This window comes from Dipteris shenzhenensis, chromosome 8 (genome assembly GCF_047967505.1).
Source record: "Dipteris shenzhenensis isolate YYH24624 ecotype China chromosome 8, Dip_SZ_1.0, whole genome shotgun sequence".
Taxonomy (NCBI): Eukaryota; Viridiplantae; Streptophyta; class Polypodiopsida; order Gleicheniales; family Dipteridaceae; genus Dipteris; species Dipteris shenzhenensis.
This window is the reverse complement of record NC_141603.1, coordinates 42,591,183-42,614,162: the sequence shown is the minus strand read 5'-3', so window position 1 is coordinate 42,614,162 and position 22,980 is coordinate 42,591,183. Positions and strand designations below refer to the sequence as shown.

The 22,980-nt window shown below is 43.5% G+C and overlaps 1 protein-coding gene across 3 annotated transcripts in view; it reads right to left on the bottom strand.

Annotated features, from left to right (window-relative positions):
- LOC147899540 (potassium channel KAT3-like) overlaps window positions 1-22,980 on the bottom strand; it is a 96,137-nt gene that overhangs the window by 17,163 nt on the left and 55,994 nt on the right. For 2 of the 3 annotated variants that reach the window (XM_087378689.1, XM_087378690.1), the window contains exons 5-8: window positions 15,245-15,568; window positions 14,873-15,112; window positions 14,546-14,644; window positions 14,388-14,420 (exon numbers count right to left, since the gene is read on the bottom strand). In XM_087378689.1, the coding sequence (XP_087234815.1) occupies window positions 14,388-14,420; window positions 14,546-14,644; window positions 14,873-15,112; window positions 15,245-15,568 (696 nt within the window). The remainder of the gene's footprint in view (window positions 1-14,387; window positions 14,421-14,545; window positions 14,645-14,872; window positions 15,113-15,244; window positions 15,569-22,980) is intronic. The other variant, XM_087378691.1, reaches the window with a different exon arrangement.

Sequence of the window (22,980 nt, the reverse complement as noted above, 5' to 3'; positions counted from 1 at the left end):
GGAATGGAACCAAGAACAGAACACGACAATGACGGTCATTAAACTATGCACCCTATGTAACTCAGAGACTAAAGTCTGAGCGTGTTCAGAGGTTGATCCAAGCACTCTCATGGCTTGAGACTCAACATGCTCAGAGGCTCACGTTATAGCATAGCTACATGACCAGCTCATAGGTCTAGGAATACACCAACATCCTAGAACTCGGCCAGGCTTGATAACGAGACCTATCAAAGCCAATACATGGCTCCCACAATACATCCCCCTCTAAACCTATCAAAACCAATACATGGCTCCCAAAGTACATCCCCCCTTGGCTTCATAACAGGACATGTTAGAAAGCCACACACCAAAATAGGAAAACCAATACATCTTTTTAGGAGAACTATCCAAGGCAGAGGACCTTTAGACTCAATGACAACCAAACACTCAATACATATCATTTTAGGGGGACTACCCAGGGCAGAGGATCCCAAAATACATCAAGTTGTAGGAATAATAAAAATAGATCTCTTGGGAGTAAGAGATGTCCTCCAAGTAGCCCACTGCACATGTGCGCACATTCCTGTGAGTCGATGACGATGTCGATGTCGATGAAGCACTAGGCATGGATGCCCCAAAATATGTGTTGTGAAGTCCATGGGGTAGCTGCATGGAGCGGTCATGGCATGACTCTCAAGATAGAAGATGGAGAGTCACCTAAAAATCGATGTAGAGGCCCAAGGTACCACAATGACTAGTAGAGTCACTCAATGTGCAGGCCTAGCATCACGGGCAATCAGAGAAGTAATTGGAGAAGCCGGGAAGTAACTGTACCTCACATCAAGATCATTTTTCTTTATCTTCTTGCTGCAAATTAGTGTGGAGTCTACACACCGTTATAGAAGGCGGATGAGGTGTGCAATGTGGCAGCTCAAATGGCGAGAAGATAGAGCTTCGTGGGCAATAGGAGAAGCGTGAGCAACAGGAGCAGCTGCGTGGGCAGCTAGATGGCGGACAGAGAGGATAGCTATGTGGGCAACAGGAGAAGCTGCGTGGACAGCTACAGCTTAGCTTCGTGGGCACAAACTGGAGCAGAAAAGTGGAGATCAAGATAGTGACAGTAGGCTGGAAACTATCATCCCATGAACTTAAGAACAAAATCTGCACGCATGAATAATTTTCGTCACTTTTTGCAGGAGCTATATCTTTTCATAGAAAACTCAGATTGCAATGATGTAAAAACGAAAATTGTAGTACTCAAGGTCCTCTACAACTTTCTTGAAGACACAAAGTCGTGATTCTGCTTCCAGATCCAGATAGAAGCATCACACCGTTTGCAGCTCACAGAGAGAGCAACAGAAACAACACCACTCCAGGACGTCTTTGTAGCTGAAGGAAGGAGAAGAGCTCACCAAGGAAAGGTAAGAGAGGTGGCAAAAGCTCAAGTTGGAGAAGACGACGTTGGAGGAGAATCCCAATGTTGATGAAGCCTTCAATGGAGAGGAGTAGGGAAGGGGAGCTCCTCCAAGAGAAGAGAGGGCAGCTTCTTTTTCCAGCCACCCTCTATCTCATGGAGAAGCAAGGAGGAAGGGAAGGGTTAGAAAGGAAGGCTCTGATACCATATGAAGAGACATGGTAGCTAGCTAGGAACGGAATGGAAATATGGAAAGCATAATGAAAGGCAAAATGGAAAGGAAGGGAAGTACAAGTGCAAGGCAATAACCAAAATACTCACAATGTATTGATAGCTTGATGTTGACTGATATATTAGACAATAGACAAGTACAACACTATATAGTGTGCCACTAGACTCTAGAAAGTCACAATGTCTATGGGATATCTCTCAATATGACACGTGGAATGTCTAGGACTCACTAGACTATAAAACCACTCCTAGACCACCTAGAATACTCATTTTAGACTCACTTTGGCTTCATATTTCAACATAGTTGCATAATCATAATATCGTTAAAGGATTGCCAAAGTTACAGCAGCCTACTCAAAAGGTGTGTGAAGATTGTGCTCTTAGAAAGTTGCATCACCTACCGTTCCAAAAGGATGGTCCAGGGTCAGTAAGAGCACAAAGGGTCTTGCAGATTGTGCATAGTGATGTTTGTGGACCAATGAATGTCACAACCCATAGAAAGTATCGGTATTTTGTCACATTTATTGATGATTATTCCAAGTTCACTTGGCTCTTTCTCATGAAAAGAAAATCTGAGGTGTTCAATTGGTTTAAGGAGTTCAAAGCATTGGCTGAGATCCAAACCAATTCTAGAATTGGAATACTTAATTTAAACAATGGAGGAGAGTATACTTCACATGCTTTTGAAGGGTATTTGAAAGAGCATGGGATAAAGCATCACAAAACAATGCCATACACACTTTAGCATAATCCAATTGCAGAAAGGAAGAACATGAATCTCAAGGAGATGACACGCTGTATGCTGAAATTTAAGAGAGTGTCAAAAGCATTTTGGGGTGAAGCCATTGTTACAACCACATATATTCAGAATCACTGCCCTACACAAGCATTGGTTGATATAGGTACAAGCCCGAGGTGAATCATTTTAGAGTCTTTGGGTATGTTGCATATGCTTCGGTAACAGCTAAGAATCAACCCAAGCTTGATGATAAAATCATTAAATGCATCTTTGTGGGGTATACTACTGAAAGCTGAGGCTTTAGGCTTTATGATCCAGCCACAAGGAAAGTAATCATAAGCAGGGATGTCTTGTTTGTAGAGCATGATAGCATGCAGCCCATTAGTGAGGAGTTGCCTCCATATGATGATACACCTCTAGACATCATTCAGTTTGATTTGGGTTCTCCACTTGATGTTCCTTCTACCTCTCAGACTCCAGTAGGGTTGCCACATGTTGAGGGTTTTTCTCTCAAAAGTTTCAGATTTGCAGCCAGCAGATGGGGAGGGACAGCCCACTATTTGGAAGCATTGTCAGTGTTTGGCATTTTTCCATCTGGCCAGCTACTTGCACACATACATATTGCTCCGGCTGTTTGTCACAGATGCTTACACCCTACTGAATCTGTGCTTCACATCTTTTGGTTTTGTCCACATACTAGTGCCTTCATCGCTCTCATCCGACAGAGGCTTCGAGCGAGATTTCCTATTGTTACCTTTGGCAGGCTTTTCTGGTTGTTTGGTTTTCATCCAGCGAGACAGGGTTTTGATTTACTTTTTATATGGGTACGCTACTGGGCACTATGGACTTTATGGATGGACAGAAATCATAGAGTCTTTGGTGACCTCTTTTTTTCATCCTTTATTTTTTTTCAAACGATCTCTGCAGCAATCATTCTATGATTGTGTTCAGACTCGTTTGATTGATCAGGATGTGTATACAGCTTATACTGAGATCTTTAGTTGAGTAATAGTTACTCCATTTTCGAAGTAACTATGAATGTAATTATTTTACAGCAATAAAAGATTTCTTCTCACAAAAAAAAAAGTGTGCTCTAATGTGCTAGTGCTTGTGTAGGACATGGTGTGAGAAAGAGTGCTAGTGAGCACCATGGTATGTGTATCAGGTGACTCATCACTTAGGTGTCACCCATCTAGGTGTGATTGAGATAAGTTAGGGACTTGGTGGCCAGTTTAATGGAGGACTTGGGGTGTTACTGAAGGAGACAATTAGGGAGATAATCATGGATATGGAGCCACCTACTCAGGGGCATTCCACTATATGTAACTCTACTCATGAATGAAATTATTACCGGTCATTGCTCTCATTTGCTCACTTGCTCTTGCTGATGCTCCATTTCTAACATGGTATCAGAGCCTGGTTGACTGAGGCTTGACTTTGTTGCCACGTGGTCATCCCTACCAAGCTTCCTTTTCTCATCCATGGAGTTGTTGGAGCAATCCGAAGAGCAATTGCAGCTTCAAGTTCCACTTTCAGCGTAAGCGCCCAACCGCATGTGTATGCCGAAGGAGGCTGTCGGGAGGTTTGACGAGAAAGATCCCCATGTTGGCCTTCGGGTCGGTTCATCATCTCGTGAGGCCAAAGAAGACTTCAGACTGGTGACACTCAAAAGTGAAGGGATTACGGGCGCAAACATACGGCAGACTTTTTTTTTGCTGACGGTGGGGTCTCAAAGGTTTTGCAACAACGTACGTAGATGGTAGCTTCTTGCGGAATTGCATGCCGGATGGCCTTGCTCATCATTCTTCTGGTGGCAATAGCGATCGCGTGTTTGACTCTTCCGATTAACAAAATTTCAAATGGATTTTTGATTAGGATTCATCAAGATCTTGGACCATGGGGACCTGTTGCATTGACCTTAGCCTACATACCTTTGACTGTGTTGGCTGTTCCGGCATCAATTCTTACGATTGGGGGCGGCTACTTGGTCGGCCTACCTATTGGGTTCCTCGCAGATTCAATCGGAGCTACACTAGGAGCAACTGCAGCATTTCTTGTGGGCAAAACGATTGGAAGGCCGCTAGTGACTGCAAAGCTGAAGGATTACCCACAGTTTAAAGTTGTATCTCTCGCTATTTAGCGGTCCGCATTCAAGTTTGTACTTTTACTCCATTTGGTACCAATTGTACCCTTCAACATCTTGAATTATCTGCTCTCAATTACACTTGGTGGTGTTGGGAAGTACATGCTCGGTGGCATGATGCCAATTACTTTTGCGCTTGTATATGTGGGAACTACTATCAAGGATATATCTAATATTACACATCATTGGGGTCATTTTACTACTTTTGAATGGGTTCTTCTAACAATCGGACTGGCAACTTCTGAATACGGACAAGATGCATTAAAGAGTGTGGAGAAGGACAAAGAGCAAAAGAGTTACGCAAGGAGCTACATCAATATTGATATGCTTGTGCTCTCGGAAACTATGAAGAAAAGGATGACTTCACCAACATTGAAGAAATACAAAGGTGTTGCAAAGACCTCTATCAAAGAGGATTTCATCCAGGGGAGCATTGAACCTACCACCTAGTTTTATGTTGTGTGTTTGAGTCGATAAGGTGCTCTGCCATGGATAGTCCATCCTAAAATAATATGTTATTTTCATTTTAGTTAGTCATGTTTGCCTGCTTTGAGTCATATTTCCTATGGCGATACCCAAAGACACATATTCCAGGTGGACTCTCTTGTTGTAAACTGAGGTAACCAGATTTGGTGTGAGGCCATGGTGGAGCTAGGGCGTCCACATGTGCCTACTGCCAATGCAACTGGAGTGAGATAGGAAGGGCTACTGCCAGGGTTGAAGGTCATCAATTTAAGAGGGGGTGTTGGATAAATTGATGTTTAGGGGACACACTTATGGACATGGTCATGTGGTGTGTGTGTGCCAGTGTGCTAGTGCATGTGTAGGACATGGTGTGAGTGCTAGTGAGCACCATGGTAGGTGTGTCAGGTGACTCATCGGTTAGGTGTCACCCATCTAGGTGTGATTGAGATAAGTTAGGGACTTGGTGGCCAGTTTGATGGAGGACTTGGGGGTGTTATTGATGGAGACAATCAGGGAGATAATCATGGATCTGGAGCCACCTACTTAGGGGCATTCCACTATATGTAACTCTGAATGAAATTACTACTGGTCATTGCTCTCATTTGCTCACTTGCTCTTGCTCATGCTCCATTTCTAACAATCAGCGCCATGCAAAGGATGTTACTACAGATGCACATCCAGATGTTATTCCCAATGGGATAGCTGAGAATTTAGTTCCTAGATGGGCTAGGTTGACACTTGCAAATGCTAAAGATCAGCCTATATTGGGGAGAACAAGGGCCAACACTCAGAATGCTAAGAAGCAGGTGAATTTTACTCTCATGACCCAAGTGATGGAAGCTGAAACTAAGCCTCAGCGCTTTGAGGATGCTCAGAGCAATTCGGCATGGCAGAAAGCCATGGAAGTTGAGATTAGATCCATTCAAAAGAATGCTACATGGGACTTGGTTGATGAGCCCATTGGCAAGAATGTGGTTGGCACCAAATGAATCTACAAGAGTAGATGGTACAGTTGAGAAGTACAAAGCCCATTTAGTTGCCAAGGGGTATGCACAAGAAGAGGGCATAGATTATGAGGAGACCTTTGCTCCGGTGGCCAAGATGACTACCATTCGCTCTATCATCTCTCTTGCTTCGTTTTATGGTTGGTTTGAGTACCACATGGATGTCAAGACCACCTTCCTCAATGGGGATTTCAAGGAGAAGGTCTATGTGTATCAGCCCCAAAGGTTTGCTATTCAGGGAAAAGAGCACAAGGTATGCAAGCTCAAGAAATTCTTGTATGGGCTGAAGCAAGCACCTCGTGCATGGTATCATAAGATACATCAGCTCTTGCTATCACAAGGTTTTGTCAATGCTCATACAGAGCCAAATTTATATGTTCTGCAATAAAAATCAGATTTGCTCATGCTTGGCCTTTATGTCGATGACATCATACTCACTGGCAATAATTTGCAGCAAATTGCAGCAATGCAGTCCGCTGTGTTGTGTCCGACTTTTGACATGACAGATTTGAGCCTCTTACACTAATGTCTTGGCATTGAATTTTGGCAAACCCAAGAGAGGATTTCTATGTCACAAACAAAATATTCGAAGGGGTTGTTGCAGAAATTTAAGATGGGAAACTGTAAACCTATGGCCACTCCATTGGAAAAGGGAATCAAGCTGAGCAAACATCATACAGCTGAAAATTTTGATGGCACATTGTACAGGAAGTTGGTTGGCAGTTTATTCTACTTGTGCTCCACACGGCCAAACATTTCCTATGCCACAGGGCTTCTTAGCCAATTCATGCATTGTCCCCATGCATTGGAATGCAGTGAAGAGGGTTCTCAAATATGTACAGGGTACACTTACTTATTATGCTTCAGATGGTGACATTTCTCTGAGTGGCTTCACCGACTCAGATTGGTCAAGGGACATCGATGATCGTAGGTCCATGTCCGGCTATTGCTTCTCATTGAAGAAGCAAGACAGTGTCTCTCTCCTCTAGTGAATCAGAATACAAAGCTGCAAATTCAGCCACTATGGAATATATGTGATTAAGGAAGCTTCTCCATGACTTGCATCATGCTCAGGATGGTGACGCAACTCCGATCTTCTGTGACAACCAAAGTTATTTTGCTATTGGAAACAATCCTGTATTTCATGCTCGCATGAAACACATAGAAAATCACTATCATTATGTGCGGGATTGTATCACAGATGGCTTCATTGATCTCACAGATTGTTCCACTGAGGACAATGTGGCACATATCTTCACTAAAGGCCTGACAGTGCCTCTCTTCACACGACATCGACATGGCTTGGGGATACGAGACATTCAAACGATGTCAAGGGGTGTTGCAAGACATTGTTTTTTGGGGTACTCCCATAGGTTGCTATATCCACACGTGGATGAATTTGTGCAACCATGGTACTTTAGGTACTGCAGGTGCTTCTGAGATCATTCCAGAGCATTTCAGCCATATCATTGAGGGGGGATTTGTGGAGATATATACAATGACATGGTAGGATAGAATAGGACTTAGTCTATTTTAGAGTTTTGTGTGCTCTAGTACTTGGGCTATATATACCAAGTACTTGTACTTCATTTGGTTGAACGTTTCAGTTGGAGTTCACTTCTGTTCACTTCTTGTTCTCTTGTGTTCACAACTCTTCTCCATTCTTGTTCGTACAAAGACTGATAGTTTGTAAGCAGTTTGTTGAATGTCAATAACTCCCACACCACCTTTTCTTTTGGTTTTGGTGCAGAAAGTCCATCTGACCTTACAGATCCTTCTTTTGGCAGTGTTTCACCACAAAGAAAAGATCTGCAAATTCTGATGAAATTCTCCAGAGCTACATCTAAGGAACACCAACAGGTTAAATAAAAATAGAGATTGGGTATATGCAATGATTCAAGACCAATTTCCTTCGAGCAAGATTGGCTTGGTATGCCCTCCACCTCTATAGTTTTTCTTTGAATCTATTGAGGAACCAATCCCATCTGTCTTTCATAGTTGACACCAAATCCCTTAGGAATACCCGGAAGTCTAAATACAATTCCATTGGAGTACTGTGACAGCCCAAAAGTCTGAGAGTGTCCTACTCTTCTCCATTCAAAGTGTCGTAGCTAATTTTGGCATGATTAATCACAGACCCTCTGGATTTGCAGAAAGTTATTAAGCACTAGAGCACTCCCTTAAGATCTTCTTTAGTGTCCCTAGGTGTTAGGTTTGTGTCATTAGAGCTGTTTGCTGGAAGGAAGCTGAATTCCTCTAAGATAGCCTTTCTCCACCTCATTTTGAAGAAACCATTCCAAGGCATCTGCTGCAATGGCAAAGAGAAGAGAGGCAAGGGGACACCCTTGTGAAATGCCTAGGTCATTTTCCCATTTTACACAGATTTTGGTAGAAGCATTTGTAAGGAGCAGTCTGACATATGACACAAAGTCCTCCCCTAAGTCCATGTATTCAAGGAGTAAAGTAGGAAACTCCACTCTAGCCTGTCATATGCTTGTCATATGCCTCATGGGAAGACAGCAAGTAACACGATGTTTGAATCTAAAAGCCTGATTTTTGTACTTTTTGCAACTCTATAGCTACCAAGCCAATTCCCTTTCAGGTAAGAGATATGGTTGGTACGCTTGGACCTTCAACAATCTTATTGCTTGGGATCGAAGCACGTGAAACATCATCTCCATAGAACCAAAACAATTGTACCCTTTGACTTTGTCTATGAACTATTCTTCCCTTAAAACATGGGGCTCCACACTCGCTCAAATTATTCTCATTGATCGACTTTCCACATTTGCATCCCATACTAGATAGCCAGGCTTGACAACAAACTTCACTTCCATGCTCACAGGGATCTTCCATAGTGAGATATACTTAACACCTTCATTTTTCCTTTGACATTTATGGTTAGATGGCTGCCCCTCCTACAAGTCATCAGATTGCGTCATTCCACCTGCAATTGTATGACTCCCTCTTCTTGGATGAACCACATACGCGTAATGATGGAAATGGGTGTCAATCCCAGACCCACCTCCAATCCTCTTCTTTCATCACTTTCCACATTACCTAAGAAGATGGCTTGGATCAATATCAACACTTATAATATCAATGGCGGAGCTAGCAACCTTGACAGCCTATTGTGAGGTAATATTGGTTGAATTTGTTTAGTCAATGCAATGAAGCAAGTTCTCCAAGGTTGGGTCAGAACCAATATGCAACCATTTCACATGTTGCTCATACCTCTCAATTTGCAACAATGCCTTAGACAAGTCTCCAATGCATGCATCATACAAAGAGATCTGTCAGATGTACCCTTTTGATGCTAACCAACTCCCGTGCTTAGACTCAAACAAGTTGGTCCATGGAGTATTGGCTTGAGTTCTGGAGTCCATCACCTAACAATGTATCCTTTAAGAAATGAATCCCAAAATTTTATGTAGAAGATAAAAAATGAACACATAATTCAACTTAATGACACTTGCACCATAAAGGCACTCCAATGGGCTATCCTACGACATCCATTGGTCAAGTAATGGAATGTCATTTGTATCAGCATGGCATTCCTCCACCATGTTCTCACAACACCATTTGTTCATGGGCTGTATCCTTTGTCTTTGCATCTCTATATGCTGTATAGAGACAAATATGTCTATCTTGAAATCTATGGTAGATGCAATTTTTGTGACTGTTTGCAAGCCTTGGTCCCACCAATGGAAAATACATGACTGTTCTCTCCCTTCCATCACATTTTCAGGCCCCTATATTTTCAGGCCCCCATTATAAATAGTGCCAATGGCCCGCCAATTCTCCTATGCTTCATTTGCTGCGAACCCATAGCATTGAGGTTTACCAAATCCACACTTGCCAACAACATCATTTAACATAGTCCAAATTGTATTTGTGAATCTCCTTTTTGAAGTCACAATATGCAATGGTTAGAAGATATTGCAGGCTGCAAACAAGTTCAAAAGAAAATAAGCAATTGTTTCCATGTGAATAAGGCTCATATGAAGCAAGTAATGGTGATGAATATTCAAACCTTGGATCACATACATGAGCTGATATAGTGTTCCACCCATAAACTCTACAAACATGGTCAAAATGTCCTCAAGATGAGCTCCAGGATGCATCTGATTGACTACATCCGCCCTAGATCCTCTACCCTTTGTGGACATTTTCATGACGCAACAAGGTTGTGAATCATCTATTGATTGTCCTAGGAAACCTTGGGGAAATATCTCAAGTGCTCTCTCAAGTACATGCTGGAGTCAAGGGAATCTCTTAGGATGCAGAGAATTGAGTGTTTCATATATTCATATGCAAAACCTAAAAGCAATGTCTACATACGCATGCCACAAACACAACAAAACATGTAGATAAATATGCAAATAACAAGAATTATAAATTCGTGTTATGGGGTTTGTAGTTGCTTGCAATTGGAAAAGAATATCATCCCACATGTCCATTGACATTGCAGTGAAAATGTTCAATGCAGACAAGAGGTTTTGGAATACAATTTTCCTAGCCAATTCGTTCTCTACTTTTCTAACCCCCTTGCATTATGGGGTTTGTAGTTGCTTGCAATTGGAAAAGAATATCATCCCACATGTCCGTTGACATTGCAGTGGAAATGTTCAATGCAGACAAGAGGTTTTCAAATACAATTTTCCTAGCCAATTTGTTCTCTACTTTTCTAGCCCCCTTGCATTTGACATTTTATCTACCTTGTCTAGAACTAGTTATATGGCCTTCACTAACTACTTCCTATTCTCCACTTTCCCAATGGGTATCAACCCAACATCTTCAAGTTCATAGTAATATATCTTTGCACTATATCTTGGTTGGTAGAAAGGCTTCTCACCACAATGCAAACCCTCAAGACTACCATCTTCAGGTCTAACCTCTCCAACATCCACAACTTTCATTATTCTACCTTTCCATTGTCGATCATTTACCCTATCATGAGTAAGAAGATAGCCACATGGAGGATTTGTGCATTCAAAAGATCCACCACCATGGCTGAGCCTCAGCTTCACAGTCCTTGTCAAGGACATTGTAGAGATAGGATTGGTTCTAGACCAATCATGAGGATCATATAATTGGTGCATTCCATCCATAACACTACCATTTGTGTCCACAGGTGGCATTTCAAAGAAATGTTTCCATTAATAAGTAGGAAGTTGCCATGATGCTCATCAGCCTTGACTATTGTCGTCCAATAATTGATCTTGGTACGCACCTCAATAATTTTTTGCATAATTTTTTCTCACAGAGGTCATCCTTTGAGCGCTTAGAGCAGTCCTTCTCTTCATCCTCGAGTAGAGTGCAGTCCTCATTTGCTGCAATCTCACCATCATCAATAGCGATTGTGGAATGCCATCCTTCATATGTACATTTGCTAGCATTACAATTTCGATAAATGTTTCACAAAAGTCATCGAGTTCATAATAGTTGTTTAAAAAATCATTTGGTAGAACCAGAGGAAATCTTCTCTCCTTGATACATTTTTTTCCCTCTATAATCATTTGGTCAAGATTGAAACTAACATGTGTTTGGTAGAAATGCTGACAAAGTCTATCCCTTGTAATCTTCCAATGGCCGCCATTTAGTTTCACTTGCAGCTTCTCATCAAGACCCACAGAGAAGAAGGTCATGTACTTGGTAGCCATGTGAGAAGAAACACTTGTATGGAGATAGGACAATGAAACGTGCCTACTAAGCAAATGGAAAGCGGGTAATGTCTACTAAGCAAAGGGGAAGGAGGCAATGTCTTGATCGAAAAAGTAAAAGTAGATAAAACAAAATAAAATAATTTTCACGATAAAAGAGGTTAGGTTACAAAGTAAAGTAGTTAGGGTTGGGTTTAGGGTTTAGGCTATGCAAAAACTTCACTAGTCTTACGTTATTATATTCAATACTTTATTCAACTCTTACTTGTATTTGTCCGTCTTCCATCCTTCTCTTTTCTCTATTGTTTTCTCCATTGAAATGCCTTCTTTCATCCTTATCTATTCTACTCATTCTATATTTAGTTGTCTTTCATTCTTTAGCATTCTCTATTCTTTCATCCTTCTCCATCCAACCACCTTCTATTCTTTCTCTATATGTTGTTTTTTCGTCCCACAGCCTACGATCTATTTTTGTTCAGTCATTTCTCCACTTCCATTAGCCTCCTACAATTCAGCTACGATGGAATAAATTAGCACTTGACTTTGTGGCAAGCTGTAACAATTGAAGAGGACATTAAAAAGTGAGGTTCATAACTCCTCTCTCTCTCTCTCTCAGGGTGGTGCTGTCAGCAACAAGCAAGTGCAAGGCGAAGTGAGGGGGCGGGGGGGTCGGGACGGGGCGGGGTGAAGGGTGCGGGGTGCGGGGAAGGCAGGGGGCGCGGAAGGGCGGGGGGGGGGCGGGGTTGGTGTGGCGGGGGCGGAGGGGTGAAGCGGGGGGCGGGGGAGCGGAATGGAGGCGGGGGGGGGGGCGGAATGGGGGCGGGTGAAGCGAGGGGGGTTGGGCAGAGGCGCGGGGGGCGGGGGGAGCGGAATGGGGGGCGGGTGAAGCGAGGGGGTCAGGCGGGAGAGGCGGAGCGGCGAGGGGGGGGGGGTGAGGTGAAGCGAGGGGGGGGTGGGGTGAGACGAGGGAAGGGGGGGGGGAGTGGAGGCGAGGGGGGCGGCGATGGAGAGGCGAGGTGGAGAGGCGATGGAGAGGCGAGATGGAGAGGCGAGGGCGGCGATGGAGAGGCGGCGGGTGAGGGGGAGGGCGGGCGGGGGGCGAGGGCGGAGAGGCAGGGGGCGGGGGTGGTCGCGGCGAGGGGGGGAGCTAGGGAGGGGAGGTAGAGCTAGCGGTGGGGGGGGAGGGAAGCTCGCAGGAGCTCTAGGCTTTACACAAATTGCATGCTAGATCTAATGCCAAGTTTTTAACTCAGCAGCCTCTTAGAAAAGATAGGTTCAGAATTGCAACAAAGAGGCTTGTGGAGAAGACAGGTAGCAAATGAGTTGATGAATGAGGACTACTTGCATGCTCTAGGTGTTGAATATCTTTGATCCTTGCACTATAACACCGCTTCTCTGTCTTTGTTGAAAGCGTGGGGCTCATTGGCAAGACCAATCAGTCTCCAAACCAGCAGAGAGGGAAAGAAAGCTCAAATAATAGAAGTAGCGGGGTTGCTACAAGATCAGCAGCTTAGACTAGAAACAGCATCATTCTTTCTCCCCATGAATCGAACAACTTAACAGATAGAGGATCCTGGTGGCTCTAATACCAGTGTTACCAGTGTTATCAGAATTCTGTGTAGATGAAGGCTCAGCCATGTTTCTCCACACATCCATCGGTTCCCTTCTTTGCTCTCTATTCTCTCTTGTGTGAGCTCTCAATATGAGAACTACTCCTAATTTGAAGTGCATCTCTCTAGAACCCTCCCCCATGCCCAACACTTTCCACTTGGCCTTTTATCTTGGTGCCGTGTGTCCACACAAGGGACCCCTCCCTTTGCACCTCCTGACTTATGCCTAAGCCTAGGAATGCCCCTAGACCCAAGCCCTCTAGGACCCGCTAAAGCAAGCACCAGCGAGCCCTCGTGGTCCCCAACCTTACCATAATCGTTCCATAGGATTCCATGATTACGGTTGATGTAGCACCTTGATTGTTTGGAGCAACTCCATGAGTATAACTTGGGTAGGTGCACTTTGTACGCACTGGTAGCTAGAGCAGGGAGGGCTGCCTAGATCCACTAAAGAAACCTGTTTTGTATGTATCAATGAGGTACTACTCTATAGTTCATGATATGTGGAACAAAGATGGTATTCCCATGATGACTAGTGTATTTGATACATAGAAGAGTTTTACGACCCTTTTCTTGATGCTAGCTTCGGGGCATGTTCTAACACTTGTCATGAATTTATATGCTTACAAGGGAGACATGTTCACTCACCTATTTATCTAGCATTCACGGGGATTCATGGCACTTCTCATTGCAATAGAGGGGCATATGTTCCCTCACCTAGTCTGTCTAGCTTGCTGGGATGGAGAATGATTAGTGGCAAGGGAAACTATGTAGGAGTATAGTACTAGACCCTTTTGGGGTGTTGTACCTGTGAGAGCCACGAGGCATAAAAGGAGTTATATCATGCTGTGATGGGCCTTGGAAGAGTGACCATGCATTTTATTAAAAGGCATCTATTGTTTTGCAATAGACATGCTCAATTGAGTCTACCATTTAGCCTTCTCCTATCTAGATTTTATACGCACTCCATCCTAGCCCTCTACACTGAATTATGCCAGGCTCTGACATTCTGATCAGTACTAGATGAATTTGTAACTTGCGTACTTACAATTTCCTCCCATGTTTCTGTTTCAAAGTATATATCACCCTCGTTCCATTATTTCAATCACCCAAAACAAAAAAAATAACTTAAAACTTGCCTGCTCAATACCATCCTTGTGTTCTAGTACCTCCTGCAGAAAAAGAAAGTCAGACTTACAGAAATGACAATAATCGTTTCATTAAATTTGAATCAAAATTAGATCCAAAGAGGGTATGTAAAATACTAAATGCAGCACAATTATGGGGAATGACTTACTATCGCTCCTGATACCAATACATAAAAGTCAGTAGGTGCCTCATTTTGAAGGATGATGTCTTCTTTTGGTGAGAAGTATTCGGCTCTCATCTCCATCACCTTGAAAATTAAAACAAAGTATAAGTATTTGAAGATTACAAAGAGGGAAAATTTCCCCTGGGTTCAACAATAAAAGTTCATATCATGACCCTGAATTTACAAAAAATGTCTTCGAAAACAGGCAAAGAAACAATGACCCAAATCAAAACAATGAGTCACGAAACTATCGGGGATATTGGATCCAAAATCTAGTTCTGCTATGTATGTATAACAAACATCCATTAATACCAGCTGCAGCAAAAAATATTCTGAAGTTCCGTGAAACAGATAAGCTTTCTTAACAACGGGAAGAAACAGATATTGGGAAATATTGCAGCGAATAGACTTTGGAAGAGCAGCAATTGTTTCAGCTTGCTGAAAGGTTTGTGTTTTGAACGTCAACTGCATATGATTCAGCATCTGCTCTTGCAATTTGAGTGGCAGATGGTTTCGTAATGCAAAGTCTGACACTGTTTGCACTGCATCCCTCTGCCAATAAAAATTGTTCAATCCCAGAAATGTGCTTCAGGTTTCACAGTAAAAATCACTCTAATGTTCAACATACTTAAGGTAAATCACGTTCTATATCACAGTTAATCAAATGAACAATAGACTGCTTACAAAATTCCTTGTTCGTCCGGTGATATGCACGACCAGGTTTGTCATGTTTCCAATCAGGTAGGCTGTTAATACTAAATTCGAAAGCATGTAAAAAAATACAAAGACCATCTCTCTTTCATTTTCGGCATGTATGTCACCATAACCAACTGTTGTTAATGTTGTGATTGACCAGTACATTGAGTAGATGTATTGCACCCAGATGCTCTTTTCCTTGAAATTGGGAAGGACTGCTCCAATCCAAGTTGCCTTTGGGCTTTCTTGGGGGTACCTTTCTGCAAGTAGATAGTAAAAACAGCCCGCACAATGGACAACTAATAAGGTCACCTGAAACACACAAAACAGAAATACTGATCTCAGAATTCACATCAATGCTTTGCATAATTAGTTTACTCCTTGAGCATAGGAAACATCCTATGCCGTGCAAAACAGAAACCAATGTCTACTTTAACAAATAAAGAATATAAAGAAATAAAGAATATGAAGAAAACACATCTTTTAGTATACAAAGAACTATGACTCCAGAATTTTGCACAAAGTGTGGACTGTTATTCAATGCATCATACTTACCTACTTATGCTTACATCACTTAGGCTTACCTGGAAGGTTCATATTTTAAGAAGTGCATTATAAAAGCTGAATATAGTCAATTGGTCTCCTGCTCCCTGACCTCATCCTCCCCCTTCCCTAGTACCTGCCTTTCCTTCCATCCTAAACTGCACTCCCACCTTTTCCCCTAACCTACACCCTCACCTAGCCTATCCTGCCATCCCAGCTCTCATAAAGGACCGTATGGTAGCCCGTACTCACTGTACAACAATGTACAGCTCCATACCAGCCTACCAGCCCCTTGCCTCCCTTTTTTGCCACCTCATGCTCCTGCTAATACCCTTGGACTGCTTGCTGTACAGGACTGTACAGACAGTTTGTATATTTTGTACGGGCCCATTCAGCCTCCCTCACCTATTCTATGCCCTAACCCTTCTCTCTCTCTCTCTCTCTCTCTCTCTCTCTCTCTCTCTCTCCCCGTCCGTACATCTCGTTGTCCGTCCATACTCAGCCCGGCGGCTGTACCTCACAGCCCGTCGTCCATACAGCCCTCTCAACTCGTCGTCCGCACAGCTCGCAGCCCATTGTTCATACAGCTTCCATACAGCTCGTCGTACATCCCCGTCAGACCTCCGTACATCCCCCGCTGTCAGACCTCCATGCAGCCCGTACATACCTTCTTCTCCATCCGTTCGTCAGTCCTCCGTACACCTAGCAGGTTGCAGCAGCCAATAGTTCTAGGAGGCCTCTAACCCCTAGCTGGGCTGAAATACCTAGCCCAGCGCGGGGTTAGTTTAGCCCATGGTAGAAGCAGACATGGCCAGCAAGGAATGGTCCTCGAAATCCCCTCCCTCAACCCCACCAGCCTCAGCCAGCAAGGCCTGATATGCCACAGTTGTATGGATGAGACCCTCTTCGTATGCGTAGGCTCGATATGCCACAGCCAAGACACCCTCCCCGTATGCTCTCACATACGTACCAAGAGGTCTGGATCAACCCATGATTGGGCACCATGAACAGATTTTTTATCTACAGCAGCAGGTAACAGAGTTAAAGATGCAACTGGCAGATGCAATAGCTAGAATTCAGGTTCTTGAAGGACCTGGCAAGCATGCAGTAATTGATGAGGCTGTAAAGTCTTGCAAGGCTTCCCCCCCTACCCCCCAACTAGTCTCTACAGTCAAAGATCTAATTCACACTGAAGTCCAGACCGCGAAGAAGGAAGTGATTGTGGAGTTTGATACCAAAGTAAATAAAGCTGACATTCAGGGAGAGATTAAAGAACTTAAACTGATGTATGGCTGATTATGTTTTCCAAGCTATAACGTAGGTACTCTACATAATTGGAGCTGCTCTTTGCACTCTCTGGGAGCTGCCATGTGCCCTCTCTAAGCACATGTACTAGAGAGGTTTTTCTGTCCCATAGACCTGTTGGTCTTCCATGGACGTTAATAGACTTTCTTTCTCTCCCCCTTTTTGTAACAGAAATAAAAATTATTTTACAGATAGCCACATGACCACCATATGTTATCCAATCTGTCCCTTTCTAAGAGCTCTGAACCATGGGGGTAGCTCGAAGTACCCTCATCCCATATCTAGCCGTGCCATTCTCCACCCACGGTGCTGACTTTAAGGAAGAGATTTGCCACAATAGGAGCCCTTTGGTACAACCACTCTAAGATTTAATGCCAAATTTTTCATCCAACATGAAATCATTCCATGTCAATAGAGATGACATATACTTGTCCATCTGAAAAAATGAAAGAAAACTGCAAAGTTTGTGTGGTCCAGCCCATGTGGAAGCTTGCCAAAAACCCATGCTTTAATGGTTATGTGCCTGCTGGTCAATAGATTCCATATGCAAGAAATGAAATCCCACACCTTCTGTGCCAGTGGGCATGAAATGAGAAGATCTGTGGAGAAGACTCTAGGCATGTAGTACAAAACACACAATGACCACAAGAAATCTGCCGCTTTTGCAATTGGTTCCCCATGGCCAAGCCTCCCACTTGCAAAAGATCATCCTGCCATCAAGCACTACTCCTCACCCAATTAGCATTCTGAGTGAGTCAGCACTTCTCTTTCACCATCATGTGATATAATTGATCTGTATAATGCCTAGGCTTACAAAATGCCCAATCAAACCAAGGTTGTTGGGCCTCTCTCTTTACGGGTGTCCAATATGGGCACCCAAGCACTTCACACAAACGTTTTCCTGTAGGAATCTAGGGGTTTAGGCACAAACACCTACCCCATCCCATTGGCTGAGATGGGTATGAAACCTCTCGGAGGGGAAGCATTATGCCAACTCATGCCTTACCTCAACAAGGTTGAGAAGAGGAATGCCAATAGGATACCACATAGGGCAATGGAAGCTACACAAATCACTAGATGGCACAGAGAGGGGATGAAATGTATGGAATAATGGGGCATAACGGCTGTGTATATACAAAAAGATGTGTGCAAAATCAGCGAGTTAGTCACACAAAAAATAATACACATAAAGTGATAGGTCTCCACTGTGACACTGAATTTCTGCACCCTCCTTTTGGGTGTATGAGACCCTCTGTAAGTGAGTCAGGCATCTCACCGGAGTCCCAAACACCTGTAGGGCTGAGGTAATGTAATCCCCAATCATATCCCAAAAGGTCAGAAAAAAAGAGGATGTAAATCCATCTGAACCTGGGCACTTCCCCTTGTGAAGGGTAAGAAGCACAGACTTAAACTCTATGTCGGTGAAAGGTGCATTAAGAGAGAGCCTCATATCACGTTTCACCAACCTAGGAATACACTGCCAAATGGCATGCCTAGCATCATCAATGGCCTCGCTACTAGGATCTGCTGAGAGAAGGGAGGCATAGAAATCTGTAGCTATACGCATGATGGCATCCGGATCTGAGTGTAAAACCCCGTCTCTAAGTCAATGAGCTAAGAAACACTCTCTCTACTATGTCTGGGGCGATGAGTAGAGAAAAAATGCTTATTGACCCTACCTCCCATCTGGATCTAGAAGGACTCTCGTGCATGAAAGGCACACTCTGCTCTCTGATCTAACAAAATCTACTGGTGAGCCCTTGCTGCAGCAAGGCGCTCATGAATCCAATCATCAAGTGGCCTCTTCTGCTCTTCCCTCTGCAACGCTACCAAGTGCTGGTGAATACTAATCTCTCGTATAAGACTCCCACATCTCCTGGTACTTGCAACTAGATGGTAAAAGATACTCATATTGGAGAGAGCATGTGCCAAATGTGACAGGAAAGGCACTCCACCCTGTTGGAATATGGAAGCAAGAGCTAGAAACTAGAAAACTAGAAGTAAAATAAGAACAAGATTGAAAGACAAAGAGTTACCTTGTAGATGAGTGTAGACAAGACACAAGCTAGATAGATAGATTGCAATGATGTGACCCATGAATATATGGGCCAAAGTACAAGACATAAAGCAAGAGTGCTTATGGGATACTTGTAGAGGTGCCACATGGCACACACTCAAGACACAAAGACTAAACTGAGACTAGACAAATGTAGACTAGGAAAATAGTACACCTAGTGTGCACTCATCTCCAACACCCTCCTTAAGTGGACACTAGGAGTAAGACAGAAAGACAAGACTAGAAGACAGACATAAAGACCGATAGACTGAGAGACAAGACAGAAGACATGACAGACAAAGATCCTGAGACACCCCTCCTCAAGTGATATCCTCATATGGGTCCACAAGGGTAGGGACAAGAGTGGATCATAGACAGACAGAGAGAGGGACAATCAGCCAGTAGAGTGGTCCCACAGAGAGAGAGGCTGTCAGATAGACATGAGAGAGTTTGACAAATAGAAGATAAATGGGGACATAGACAAAAAATGCCAAGAGAATGTGGGTAGCTAGGTCACAAAAGAGAGGCATATAGACTGATAGACAGAGTGTCAGAGACATATGACTGTAAGATCACACAAGATAGACACATAGACAGAGAGACTGACTGATTGTAGATAGACAGAGAGATGGACCTTGACAGATAATCCCTCCTCAAGGGCAATCCTCCTGCTAGAGTGGGTAATGCAGGGGTGCCTCTTGGATAGGGACAAAGATAAGTCCAAATAGACATGACATTACCCCATGATCTACATCATTGGTGATCAATGGTGGTAGATAGCATGAAAGCATAGACAAACATGAGAGAGATGGGAAGGTCTTACCATATTTGGCAGTATCTAATCCCGTACAAAATAGAGTTCAGTTCTGAAAATTAATTTTGAAAAGTAAAATAGAACTGAGAATATTGCAGCACACAAACATACCACAGCCAGAGTTTTAAACGACTGGATCAGCTGAAACAGGCCTGTGAGATGGAGTACAAAGCCACAATATCCAGAGAGATGACAGAGAATACGAGAGCTTTCATGTCATTGTATTGGGCAGGAGAAGCCAGTGATGGGCTAGACGCAGCGTAGGCCTTGCTGGAAATGAAGAGGCAGATTCAGGGCAAACTTGGTAGAGCAATGGCGCACAGATTTCAGCAAGTTTTGGGCAGAAGTTGGCGCATATTTGCAGCAGAGAATGACGAGCTGAATCGTGGGTAAACGCTGAGGCAGATGGCTGGAAATGTGGCGCAGATGTGGGGCAGATTTCCAGTGGAGAATGGCACAGATCTGGAGAAGAAAATGGCACAGATCTGGGGCAGCTTATAGGAGCAAGGGAGCAGTGGCTCTGATACCATGTTGGAATATGGAAGCAAGAGCTAGAAACTAGAAAACTAGAAGTAAAATAAGAACAAGATTGAAAGACAAAGAGTTACCTTGTAGATGAGTGTAGACAAGACACAAGCTAGATAGATAGATTGCAATGATGTGACCCATGAATATATGGGCCAAAGTACAAGACATAAAGCAAGAGTGCTTATGGGATAATTGTAGAGGTGCCACATGGCACACACTCAAGACACAAAGACTAAACTGAGACTAGACAAATGTAGACTAGGGAAATAGTACACCTAGTGTGCACTTATCTCCAACACACCCTGCAAGTGAGAAACCCATAAGGTCCTCTTCTACATAAAGGGCATCTGGAATCCTAATACTGACGGACCGACCTCGAGGTATTTGCTAGTTGTTATAGTCCTCCCACCTGGGTGTTAGCCCCTGTACCAGAGATTCCCTAGGCAGTGAGCTGGGTTTCTCTGGAACAGGTCGGTTTCTTCTTCTTTTAGCCTTTTTCCAAATTTCCCACACTCAGCACCTACGGGGCTGCTGTTTTGTATGAAATCTATCAAGCATTAATAGAAGTTCCTTTCTTTGCAAATATAAAACTTAAAAAAAAAATCAAAAAATCCCAAACTTTTTGCATCAAAATAATAAACTGGTTTATGTGACTTTTACCTTCCTATTGACATATCTACGTGCTTGTTTCTTCTTCTTTGCTTTCACATATGAAGCATTTGAAGAGGATGAAGAACTAGGCAATTTCAACTGAGAATTTCCTGTCAATAAAATCCAATAGCCCATCCTCCTGTCTCAAGGATAGACTCAGCCCTATAATATCACCAAGCTCTAAGGTAATAGCTCATGGCTTCGGCCACAAATAAAAAGAGAAATGTTGCTAAAGGGCATCCCTGACAGACCAATCTGGTAATGTGAAACTTGTCTCCCCTAACTCCACCAATGAGAACTTGGCTATGGGCTGATCTGTAGAGAGCTGACACCCCTTTGATCCATGCATCTATGAATCCAAAGCGAGCGAGGGTACCCTCTAGAAAGCCCCAGTCTACTCCGTCATAAGCTTTCTAAAAGTCCAAGAGTAGAATGGCAAGCCAATGCCATTGTGTATGGCCCAGCTAGAAGCCTTCCAAAATGAGAAGATGTTATGGAAGATGCTCCAACCATGCACAAATCCCATCTGCGTATCATGTATAAGATCTGGAAGAAAGGGCTGCAGTTAAATGATTCTGGCATCCCACCCAAGTCCCAAACACCATGCAAGGCTGAGGTAATGTGATCCCCAATTTGATCCCAAAATGAAATAAAGAAAGAGTGTAAGCCCATCTGAGCCAAGGCACTTGCCCTTGTGAAGGGCAAAGAAAGCAGTCCTGAACCCTATGTTGGTGAATGGTGCATCAAGTGAGACTATCATATCTCCAGTCACCAACCTAGGTAAGTGCTGTCAAATAACAACTCGAGCATCATCTTTGGCCTGTGTGTCAGGATCTGCTGTAAGAAGGGAGGCATAGAAATATGTGGCTACCTGCAAGATGGCATCTCGATGTGTCTGTAAAACTCCATCTAAGTCAAGAAGCTGTGAAACGCTCTCCTTACTATTTATGGGGCCAAGAGTAGAGAAGAACTGCTTGTTGACCCTACCTCCCGTCTGCTGAGGCCAAAATGACTCTCTGGCATGAAAGGCATACTCTGCTCTCTGATCTAACAATGACTGCAGTTGAGTCCTTGCTGTAGCAAGGCGAACCTAAACCAAAGCATTTATAGGCCTCTTCTTCTTTTCCCTCTAAAGAGCAGCCAAATGCTTGCAGAAAGTTGCAGAGTAGGGGTGGGTGAGAGTAAAGGAGTCAAATCATGTTCAGTGCCATGGTTAAATAGTAACAGTGGCACTCTAATATTAATGAGCCACCTTAAATTAATCAAATTTCGAGCGATCGCGGTGACTAAAGGCTTGGTGGTGTCATCCAAATAACCATGAGCCATCTTTTTTTTTTTTCCAAGAAAGAGACTTCTATTAAGTAAGAGAAAAAACCTGCAAGAGCAAGCTCAAAGCGGAATACATCATGAAACCATGAGGATAAATAAACCCCTTCAAAATGAGGTGGAAAACAACCAAGGTTGAGGCTGAAAGTGCCACCTCAACCCTGTAAGAGTCTCAGAGAAGAAAGGAGAATCCTTCCATTCCCTGAAGAAAGAAGCCCTCCTAGTTGAGGCTGCATGGGAGTCTCCCTGCATACTCGTCCATACGGCCATCAAAGTACGTATGGTGTCTGTCCAGATACTAGCCAATGTGTGCGAGGGAAAAAACCTGAGTTTCCTCCAATGCCTTTGTGCATTTGGCTCTCCAGATATGCCAGGCTGCTATGCTCGTCAGTATCTCCCAAGAGGTATCCACAGAGGCATGTACAGCTGCAAAAGGAAGGTGTGGTACCACATCCAAAGAGCAGGACTCAACCTGATGACGTTGAATTGAAATGGCCCGAG